This window comes from Erpetoichthys calabaricus, chromosome 9 (genome assembly GCF_900747795.2).
Source record: "Erpetoichthys calabaricus chromosome 9, fErpCal1.3, whole genome shotgun sequence".
Lineage (NCBI taxonomy): Eukaryota > Metazoa > Chordata > Cladistia > Polypteriformes > Polypteridae > Erpetoichthys > Erpetoichthys calabaricus.
The window spans coordinates 77,026,588-77,038,728 of NC_041402.2; the positions used below are offsets into that span (position 1 = coordinate 77,026,588).

At 37.4% G+C, this 12,141-nt stretch overlaps 1 protein-coding gene across 1 annotated transcript in view; it reads left to right on the forward strand.

Moving 5' to 3' along the window:
- Window positions 1-2,562, forward strand: part of usp10 (ubiquitin specific peptidase 10) — a 138,835-nt gene extending 136,273 nt beyond the window's left edge. The window contains exon 14 of the mRNA XM_028809787.2: window positions 1,449-2,562. Within this exon, the coding sequence (XP_028665620.1) occupies window positions 1,449-1,636 (188 nt within the window). The 3' untranslated portion in view covers window positions 1,637-2,562. The remainder of the gene's footprint in view (window positions 1-1,448) is intronic.
- Window positions 2,563-12,141: the final 9,579 nt, after the last annotated feature.

A 12,141-nucleotide genomic window follows, 5' to 3' on the forward strand; every position in this document is an offset into this window, starting at 1 on the left:
GTAACATGTAATCAACATGTCAAATGCAATATTTTAATACCCAAGTTTGAAACTACCAAACATGTTTGTTTTAGTAGTGGTACTGTTACACATCTATTACATAATAGCTTCATACATATTGTTCATTGTTGCTTAGGTAAATTTCAGACATTATCTAGGTTTTCGGGTTTTTTTTTGTTTTGTTTTTTTTTTTTCTTCCCTCAGTTATAATTGGATTTATAGCATTAAGGGCATGTATCTAGTAGATACTGTAAAACCTGGAAATATGTTTCAATAGTGGATAATTTAATAAGTAAAGTGATGTGCTGAAATGTAACCCAGCAAAGAACGACTGTGCTTTTCCTGCATATTTCACCCATATGTTACCTTCTGTATCAGTACATTATATAATATTCAGTGTCTATGAAAGGGCCTGAACCAAGAAGATACAATATTATGCAGACTGCTTTGTTTATTGAAATTAACACAAGTAATCATAATATACAAAACAGAACATTCAGCAACTGCTCAGTTCACTTTCAAGCTGGTGCTTTTAATATCTATAAAAACCCTGGCCTCTCAAATAATGTTAGGAAATTGTAATTTTGTAGTACATGTATGGCAAAATGTATGTTATTGCAGAATACAGTTTTTGAAACTGAGGTGTGCAGCCACTACTTAGGAGATTCTGTAGGGAGACATTATAGGATATTTTAAACATGTAATCTTAAATAAAATAACTCGCCAATAGCTTTTCTTCTAGGTTTATTACACGTTAGATAGATGGACATCTTGGTCATTTTTCTGATAAGCTGACTAGAAGCTAGTTTTCACACTTTTGGAAACAAAAGACAATGAAAACATTTTTAAATTCTCAGACCCAAATTACTTAAGTTATTATGACTATAATATATACACACTTGTAAAGCAGATAAGAAGCAACGTGTCTAAAAAAAAATAAAAAAATGCTTGAATCAAGTTAGTCATTTTGTGTTCATCCCTGAAGAGTTGCATTTAGTGATGTGAAACTGTTTTTTCAGTATATTGTATTGTAGAATATTTTCTTTCTGTTGTTGCAATACCAATCAGAAGTTCTGTTGTGTGTAAATAAAGTAATTTAAATTAAAAGTATTAAGGGATGAATGATCTTCCCATAAGAGAGTGACTCAACAGGTTCATCTTCTGCACAACTGCACTCTGTACTTCCTCTTGTTGAGTACATTCCTGTGTGTATATTTTGGACATTTTTAAACCTTGACACTGCAGTTTACTGTTTGATATTAATAGCCAAATGTGAATACCATCTATAATGTAAAATACATTCTGTGTAGTTTTGTCCAATATAAAGTAGAAAGGTAAAGTACACTTAACAAAACCAGTGTAAAACAAGTAAAAATTTAGATGTTTTCATGACTAACACATTTCTGATATTCATGATTTTTTCTCTTTTTTTTTTTTTTTTTTTTTAGTCGTGTATCACCATGGAAACAGTGCTACTGGCGGCCATTACACCACGGACGTCTTCCATATTGGTCTTAATGGCTGGCTACGCATAGATGACCAGTCAGTGAAAGTTATTGGTCAGCATCAGGTGGTGAAACAGACAGCTGAACGCACAGTCTATTTGCTTTACTATCGTCGTGTGGATTTGCTGTAGAGGAATTAAATGAAAAAACAGGACTAGAAAACACTGCCCATCCTCTCTGTTGCAAGCTTCCCACTGCTTTTCCAGCAAAGAGGCTTTTCCAATAAACCCTTCCTTTTTCCTTTTTTGGTGGGGTGGGGAAGTAAACTTATTTGACATTGCTTACTTTGTTCCTGCTGCATTTGTGTTTTAGAAGTACCAAAAAAATGTTGGGGAATATTAATGATGGACAACAGACACAGGTTTCTGCCCTGTACTAATGTTAAACAGGTAAATAGATAAATGTGGCAACTCAACGTGCTTAAAAAAGCAAAAGGTTGTGGTTTGCCTTTTCTGCAAGGGCAGTAGACAGTTAAGTTTTAATTATGCCTTCTTGGTTTGCCTCTTGGAAGACAGCCCTGCACCAGCAGACAAATGCATAGATGTTAATGTACAGTTGCCCACATGCATCACTTCATAACTATTTTTTCACCAGGTGATCTTTCTTCCTTTTATTTCTCTCCTTTTGATTCTTCCCATTTGTTTTTTTATTTTAAACTTGCATACTACTTGAGCCATTTGGGAGGAAGAAGAGATTGTCACTGTGTTAAAAGCCAGAAGAGAAATAGATGTTTTTGAGAGTATATTTGTGGATTCTGGGTTTAGAATTAGTATGAAAAAAAATTGGATTAAAGGAACAGAAGATGTTCTTTAGAATATAAAAATGATGAAAAATGATTTAAAAAGTTATGTGCAAATAAACAAAACATTTAAGTAACTTATGCTATTGCAGATTTATTGCTGTTAAGCAAAAATAATGCAGAATCTTAGGGATGATGGGTGATTATTACTTTAGAAGGCCTCTTGTAGGAGATCTAATCCATTTGCTTTCTATGTACAAAGGCTGGAGATGAAATAGTGATGCTTGAAGTATTCTATTAAAACTATTTCACATTGTTTTTACTTTTCCCTTTCTTCAGTAAGATCTAACTTTTCATTATACACAGAAGTGATTTTAAATCATTTTAAACACCCATTGGATAAAAATGACAGATATGATCTTGTTTATTCGTCTTGTAGTTTTTAAATCTGAATTTTTGTTTCTGAAATTCCTGCTGCATGGTTACTGTATATATTTTTTGTCTTTTAATTTGAACAACCATACTTGCATTCCTACATAATCATCTAAGAGATTAGCTTTAATAAAAATATAATTACTTGTTTGACTTTTGGAGCCTTATGACCTTTTAGTGATTGTATTGATTCCCTTAGACTTATTAAATATATCAAAACTATCGAACCAGGATCTTAATTTATGAATTCTCAAACATACTAAGAATTCAGAAGCTTTCAAATTCAAAATAAGTTGTTCAATTTTTTAACAAGGTGAGTAATTTTTAACAAAAGAGGAAGCGAAATTTGAAATGTTAAGTGTCATTTTTAAACTGAATAATATACAGTAATGTCAGAGTCTTCATGGTTAAGGGAATATTATACTGTTAGTACTGGGTGTTGTCACTTCCTTTGCTTGGTTCTAATGCTCACACAAAAATTGCCAGAAACCTCGTTGAGCTGAAAGTGGATCAAGTTCAAGTAGGGCCAAAAGCCATATGTCAGATGCATTGTGCATAATGTAACAGCAGGTACTGGGCAGAGAATATGGAGTAGTCTTCAGTACAGCTGTTCATTTTATTTTTTCACCGGCTGCAATAAATAATCAGTTTCTGTTTAAATGTAGTATGTATGGAAAAAATTCAACATGGTACACTGAAGAATTTCTGCACTAGGATATAAATGACACATTCTCCACTGCTGGTTAGCTGTGAAGGCAGTTGTGAAAGACAGTCTAAACTATCTCAGACTTTTTCTTGGGCTTTCATTTTTTTCTATTTCTGTTATGCATAAGTAGTTAGGTGGAGCATCAAATATTGAAGACAAGTGCTACAATTAATGTAATGTATAATTATGGTGGTTTCATTTTGCTTTGTTTGCATTTAGAATTTAGCAGGGAAGACTTAGCATGTTAACAACTTCCCCATCCTCTCCAGAAGGGTAGATTACACTGGTCAACAAACATTTTGCTACTGCGATTGTTTCAACTGTACTTTAAACAAATTTCACTTGGTGACTCAAAATCGAAAAACCGTTTTCATCCACCACATCCCATTTTTTAGTTAAGATGTTCCAGGTCTTGGACAACTAGGGTGACTGGACAGTAAAGGCGATGTGTATCAGCATTTAAGAAATAAGTTTGGTCTCGTGAAAAGTGAAGCCAAAATTAAGTAAAGTGTTTTTGTTGGCCCTGAAATCTGTGAACTGATGCTTGACTGAGTTCAAAAGGAGACTGAAGCCAACTGAATCAGCACCGTCATTTGTGCATGATGATCAGATTTTTCTTGACAGTCACAGAGCAGAGAATTATGCTGAATTTGTGGAGAAAATGCTGAAAGTATATTAGCTTACAGGAGCCAGAATGTCACTGAAGACACATTTTTTACATTCTCATCAACTTTTTTCCACCAAATCTAAGCGATGTCAAAGATGAATGAGCATGGGGGAAGATTTCATCAAGATACAAAGGTGATGGAAAACTATCAGGGAAAATTCTGGTTTATTTTCAGAATAAACACACTCAATTTTGGTGGGACAGAGTTCAAACTCTAGATATTGTGTTGATATAGTTTATTTCAAGTGTGAAAACGGCAATGATGTGTATCTCAAAAAATCTGATGTGCTAGCTTCAATCTGATTTCATATTTGAAATCAGTGTAAAAAACTTAATAGCTGGTCTGAAGTTCCCAGTAGCAAACAAAAAATATGACCAGTGTTATTGGAGATGAACAAACTCTGGAAGTTACAATTGTGAACATTTGCATGCCTTTTTCACTCTACTGGCAGCCTACAACTGCTTGCCTACAGACTGTATCATTTGCATTTTTAGATTTTGTTGCTAGGGCATCAACAGAGATGCTCAGTCTTTTAACATTCATATGGCATTATCATATTTGAATGTTTGATTTAAGATTCATAGAAATACACATTTTTACTGCAAAAATTCTTTTTGCTTACATTTTCTGACATCCAGATTTAATCTTTTTGAAATGTAAAAATGATGACTTTGAAACCATAATTTGACCTGGAACCCGATTTTAGAAAATCAGGTGGAAAAAATAGAATCCTTGACACTGCAATGAAATAACAGCTACGATTTCTCCAGCTTTAATCCTTTGAAAGTGAGTGTTAGATGTAAATCATCACCAAACTTGATCTTCAAGGTTATATTATCATGTTTTCAAGACTTTGGTGGTAATTTTCCTTTAATTTACAATATTCTCAATAAATGCAGTCCATAGGACTGTATTGAGCCTCTAAAGAACATGGCCAAAGAAGGAAGTTGCACACAGATCTTAGCAGCAGAAGCTGGAATTTGCTAAAAAAAAAAAAAAAAAAAATCTCAAGAATCACCAATCTAAAAACCGCACACACAACCTGTGGTCAGGGAAAGAGAAAAAAAAACACGCTCAGCCCAAAAATGGCCTTTTCGAAGTTATTGTTACAGTTTGGAAGAACTTTAAGATATATTTGGATGTCGGGCAAGTGCTTTTCCTTTAATTTGTAAGTGATGAGCTTCAGGTGCCAATAATATAAGGAATATAATAATATAAAAACATAATGTATGTTTAACCAGTCTGAAGCAAAGGTTATTTCTCATTCTGCAGTTTTGTGGCTGTGTATATCACAGTGAACAGGAATGGAAGATAGATATGAATGCACAACCTCTCCTTGTTTACAAAAAAATTAAAATGTCTTCAAAGAAAAGAACATTAACTCATCATTAATAATTAACAAATTGTGTTGTTTTCCTGCCCCTGGAGTTGAGGGACGATTCTGTGAATTGCATCATGAAATCGGAAGATTATCAAGACATTTTGGAGTGCCAAATTGGAAAAAAGTGTTAGCTGTTTCTCTGGGTGGAAGATCAATGGTCTTCAGTAGGAGAGTGACCTAAAACACACCTCAGAAAGCACCCAGGAATAGTTGAAACATAATGCAGGACTGTTTTAGAAGTGGGCAGCAAGGAGTACAGTTCTAAATCCTGCTGAACACTGGTGGAGATATTTTGGTTCCAGCTCTACTGAAGAGTGGTTTCTGCCCTGCCTCGGTTCCCACAGGAAAGGTTCCAGACTTGGGGCTCAAAAATAACCCCAGTGCTGAGAGAGGCACATGAACTAGCTAGACTCAGCTTTGCAAAATGTTCTGTGAACAGATGAAGCAAAATTAGCGCTGAAAGTGCAGATCAGCCTTCTGGCTACAGTGTGATCAAATGAGACCTTAAAGAAATTGAGTCTGTACAGGAAATGTTGTGGAGGTATTTTATATACTTCACATGCTGCCTGTGTTTTTGGATGCCTACAGCACAGGCTTGAGAAAAATATTTGCCCCCGTCCTCTATAACAATTTCTAAATAACTGACTTTATTTAAATAATACGGTTATCAAACATCTATAATGCTCATGTGAAAATGTAAAAGCCCACTTACACACTCGTACACCTGGCCAGTGTTGAAAGACCACACTGCTCAACAACAGTTTAGTCCCAAGGATTGTGATTTGTAGTGTTGCTAAATCCAAGTCTTTCCTGCAAAACTGCATTTTCTTGTGACCTCACCATATTTGTATGGTTTAATGTCATTACTTAATGAAAATGATGCACATTTTTCATGTATTAATCATTGTTACATAAGAAGTATCCAATTATGAAGCCTCTTGGCCACAGTGTCCTCCTCCATTATAGAAGTTGAATGCCCTTGTGTACATTTAGAGTATGCTTTTAACATGACAACATGAAATTATGTTTAGAAAACATTCAGTATCAGATATGTAAGTGGAGTGTCTGTGGAGATCTAAAGGTGAATGTACTTTTGAAAGGCTTGCAGTTTGGCTAAACCAAATTCTGTTGTTTTTTGTGTGAGTGGGCCATAATGTGTCTCACTTGGTCCAGGAAAGAAAGATGAGTTTAACAGCCCATTTCTGGAGAAGAGTTGAATGAAGTTTAGAAAGCTACTTTGCAGAGCTTCAAAAGTATATGCACAATTTTTTTTTTTTTGGTGCTTATTTGGATAATCATAAGGCAAAAAACTATCCTGAAATAGTGAGCGACCACACGTTGAACCAAACAATGGTTGGTCTAGTATGTCATTGAAGACTAATTTCTTGGGCTCTCACTTGGACCCTTTCCCTTAAATGTTAGGTGCAGTTGATGATGAACAAAGTGAGCAATTTCATCAGGACATCTGCAATATCAAAGAGCATTACAAAGGCAAGTGGAGACCAAGTACATGGGGAGACAGGCAAAGTACTGCAGAAAATCAAAAATGGCAAAGTTTTAGATTATATATAATTTGAATTGCATTTCTTTCAAAAACATTACGTGGTGAATAAATTCTGAAGACCTATTTGCATTTAGCACACAACCTACCAGACAATTTAGGTATCACCTTTCTTGCAAAAAAAAAAAAAAAATTCAACCAGCGTAAATGAGCCATTTCTTCTCTTCTCCCTACTAATTTCTTTCCATCATGGTTACTTATTCATCTTAGTTTCCTTTGTCCAAGAAAATTGTTCCAGAACTGGACAGATTTTTTAAAAAGTTTTCTGGCAAAGTCTAATCTGTCCTTTATGGAAGCGTATTAGGGCCGCAGTGAAAAAAAAATATGAACACAGTGAAGAAAAAAAAACTAAATGTCGAGATTAAAGTCGACATGTTGACTTTATTCTCAACATTTCCACTTTATTCTCGCCATTTACGTCGAGATTAAAGTCGACATTTTCACTTTATTCTCGTAGTTTATTTTGTCATTAAAGTAGAATGTCGTAAATTAAACTTCATTTTAAAATAAATATTTCATTTACTAGATTTTCTCAAACCCCGTCATAAGTTATGTAGCACATTAAATGCTTTGTGTTAAATGTTCCCCGACCCAGTTATTAATCACTACGCGCTTCTTAAACTGACTTCCTCTTGCATTGAGGAGGTGCAGGCAATGATCGCCGCACAGAATCCATTCACTTCATGATATTCCTGCTTTCTGAACATTTAGAAAGAGGAGGCGCAAGCAGCGATCACCACACAGAATACATTAATTTTATGATATCCCTGCTCCCTGAACATTTACAATGCTAAGATAAATACTTGATATCATTTTCATGATGAAATGCATTAAAGCAGGTATTAAACATGCACTCTGGTGTACGTTCAGTGTAGAGAACTTTATGGCAGGTGTGACGAGGTTCCAAATAACTGGATGTATGAAAGGGTATCGCACAGGTTTAACTTAAATATTGGGTAAATGTTGGGTTCGTGATCTGGTGGTCGAAGACACAAACACAGAATTCAATGGATGTTCTTCTGAGCGGGCTTTCTTTATTACACGCGTGCTGTCTCTGTCTGATGTACCATTCCCCCCGTTCCTATCTTTCCTTTTTCATTCTCCACATGACCAATCACCACACGATAAACATCTTTGTGAAATTAAAACTAGTTATAAACTTAGACCACGGAGTGTTCAGAACTTTAAAAAATCTTCGTTATATATTTTTAAATATGCCATCCATTCAGGGTTGTACCCATCCCAGCAAGCATCGTGTGCCAGGCAGGAACAAATCCTGAACGGGACACCAGCTCATTGCATGGTGAATACGAGCACACACATACCCCAGGGTCAATATAGCATAACAAAACCCCACTGCCTACATGACTTTGAAAAGAAACTGACGCACGCTGAGTAAACCTGGCAGGAAAACATGCAAACTCAAGGCAGGATACACCCGGAACCCCCTTGCTGCCAGGCAGCAGTGCAATCTCTACGCCACCGTGCCCCCACATGATTAATACATGCTTTAATGCATTTCATCATAAAATTGATATCAAGTATTTATCTTAGCATTGTAAATGTTCAGGGAGCAGGAATATCATAAAATTAATGTATTCTGTGTGGTGATCGCTGCTTGCGCCTCCTCTTTGTGCAGAGGAAATCAGTTCAAGAAGCACGTAGTGATTAACATGGCTCATGGAACGCTTAACACAAAGCATTTCATGCGCTACATAATTTATGATGGGGTTTGGGAAGATCTACTAAATTAAATATTAATTTTAAGATGAAGTTTAGTTTACAATGTTCTACTTTAATGACAAACTACGAGAATAAAGTTAACATGTCGACTTTAATCTCGACGTAAATGGCGAGAATAAAGTGGAAATGCCGAGAATAAAGTCAACATGTCGACTTTAATCTCAATGTAAATGGCGAGAATAAAGTGAAAATGTCGACTTTAATCTTTGTCATTTAGTTTTTTTTTTTGTTCACTGTGTCCGTATTTTTTTTTCACTGTGGCCCTAATACGCTTCCGTAGTCCTTCCTATGCTTGAGCTTTGCCAGTAGTTTACACCTTGTGGTAAACCCTCAGTCTTTACTTTCATGAAGTGTTCTCTTAATTGTAGACTTTTGCAATGGTAGATCTACCTCCTGGAGAGTGCTCTTGATTTAGCTAAATGTTGTGAAGGGGTTCTTCTTCTTCACCAAGGACAGAATTCTGTAATCATCCAGCACAGTTGTCTTCTGTGGTTTTCCAGGCCTTCTGGTGTTGCAGAGTTCACCAGTGTGTTCCTTCTTTTTAAGAATGTACCAAATGGCTGATTTGAGCACTCCTGGTGTTTCTGCTCTCTCTAAAGGGTTTGTTTTGTTTTCTCAGCCTAATGATGGACTGTTTTTACCTGCATAGTCAGCTTTCTGGACCTTATATTGAGAGTTCACAGTGACAGCCTCCATATGCAAATTCCACACTTGGCATCAATTCCAGACCTTTGGATACTTATGTATCCTTGAACACAGAAAGTAATCATTTAAAGATTTATTTTGTGTTTACTCTGGTTCCTTTTATATTCATTTATTAGGTAAAACATGCAAAAAAGCAGAATATTGGGATGGGACAAATACTTTTTCACAGCATGCTGTTATATCTTTAAATGTGATGATTATCAATGAATTTGAAGTGCATTATATTTCTGTTTTTAAACTGGGTCTCTCAAAGCATGTTGGGCTGAGATCATCCAAAATCCACACTCTCCCTTGGAACAGTTCGTTGAAGCTGGACTGTTCCAGAAGGACCAACAAGGGGTCTTAAACTGAAATCCATTACTAATACTGAATTAACTGGAATGATTTGTGGTTGAGTAGGTGGACATGTAAACATTGATGCATGCAAAAACTGTTGAGGTGAGTATATTTGCTAAAACCTGTTAAACTATGTACTAGTTTTTAAATGCTTATATTATGGAAACCAGAGACACACCTACCGCCCTGACCCGACACAAACGGGCAGAGACAACAGTTCAGTCCAGCACAAAGCCTTTTATTCAGGGAAAGGCTCCCCAACCCATACCAACAGTCACAAGCAGAGTAAAACTCCATCCCTTTCTTCCAGAGCCTTCTCCACACCTTACAGGCGAGCTTCTTCCACCTCCTCCCAATTCAGGCCCCCTTCTGTGAGGTAGCTGGCTCCTTTTAAGCTGCACCATGGGAGGACTCCAGGTGACTTGTTAGTGAGTCCTGGAATTACTCCCAGGTGTGGCAGAAACACAAGGTTGGTCTCTGTAGCTCCCCCTGGCAACATCCCTGCAACCCAACGAGGCTAAGCTGACCAATACCAAGTCCCATATAGCCCTGTTAGACTCTGAGAGCCGTTATACCCCAGGGGACTGCCAAACAGCAGTTTGGGGGAGATAATGCCGTTCATAAGTCATTTCCCCCATCCTTCCATTACAGAGGCATCCTGGTTGGGTAATGCCACTGGCCGCCATCCATCACTATATATATAGTGATATACATTGTAAAAAGGCGCTATATAAGTGCCCGACCTGACACAGATTCACACTGGAGGCACGTATAAAATAAAGAGACTTTTATTTTTCTTCACCTGTGGGGCACGTCTTCCCTGTAATCCCCAAAGGCACAACACAGTCCCAAGTGTGCAAGCACCACCAAACACACCACACTAATTCTTTTCTCTTCTCTTCCACCACCACCACTCCTCCAAGCTTTGTCCTCCTCCTCCTGACTCTGGCCATTGAGCGGTGGCTGCTGGCCCCTTTTATAGTTCACCCGGAAGTGCTCCAGATGCTTGATTGCCAAGTTCTGGCTGCACTTCCAGGTTTGGTGAAAACACTACCCACAAGGGCTCAGGAGTTCCAGCTGCAGCCCCCCCTTGGCGGCGCCTGCGGGACCCAACTGGGCTGTCCCCAACTCAAATTTCCATGGAGCCCTGCAGGAAACCGAGGCACTGCTCCAACCCAGTGGGGCGGCCATCTAGCGTCCAGGGGGAGGTATTGCACCGTCCATGGCTGCTCCCCCTGAGCATATAACGAAGGGGTGTCCTGGCCGGTCATGGACCCCAGCCGTAGGCCACAATATATAGTGATATGTAGTGATATATATATATATATATATATATATATATATATATATATATATATATACTGTATATACAGTCATATGAAAAAGTTTGGGAACCCCTCTTAATTCTTTGGATTTTTGTTTATCATTGGCTGAGCTTTCAGAGTAGCAACTTCCTTTTAATATATGACATGCCTTATGGAAACAGTAGTATTTCAGCAGTTACATTTTTATTGGATTAACAGAAAATATGCCATATGCATCATAACAAAATTATACAGATGCATACATTTGGGCGCCCCAACAGAGATATTACATCAATACTTAGTTGAGGCTCCTTTTGCAAATATAACAGCCTCTAGACGCCTCCTATAGCCTTTGATGAGTGTCTGGATTCTGGATGGAGGTATTTTTGACCATTCTTCTATACAAAATCTCTCCAGTTCAGTTAAATTTGATGGCTGCCGAGCATGGACAGCCTGCTTCAAATCATCCCATAGATTTTCAATGATATTCAAAGTCAGGGGACTGTGATGGCCATTCCAGAACATTGTACTTCTCCCTCTGCATGAATGCCTTTGTAGATTTCGAACTGTGTTTTGGGTCATTGTCTTGTTGGAATATCCAACCCCTGCATAACTTCAACTTTGTGACTGATGCATGAACATTATCCTGAAATATTTGTTGATACTGGGTTGAATTCATCTAACCCTCGACTTTAACCAGGGCCCCAGTCTCTGAACTAACCACACAGCCCCACAGCATGATGGAACCTCCACCAAATTTGACAGTAGGTAGCAGGTGTTTTTCTTGGAATGTGGTGTTCTTCTTCCGCCATGCAAAGCACTTTTTGTTACGACCAAATAACTAAATTTTTGTCTCATCAGTCCAAAGCACTTTGTTCCAGAATGAATCTGGCTTGTCTAAATGAGAATTTGCATACAACAAGCGACTCTGTTTGTGGCGTGAGTGCAGAAAGGGCTTCTTTCTCATCACCCTGCCATACAGATGTTCTTTGTGCAAAATGTGCTGAATTGTAGAACGATGTACAGATACACCATCTGCAGTAAGATGTTCTTGCAGGTCT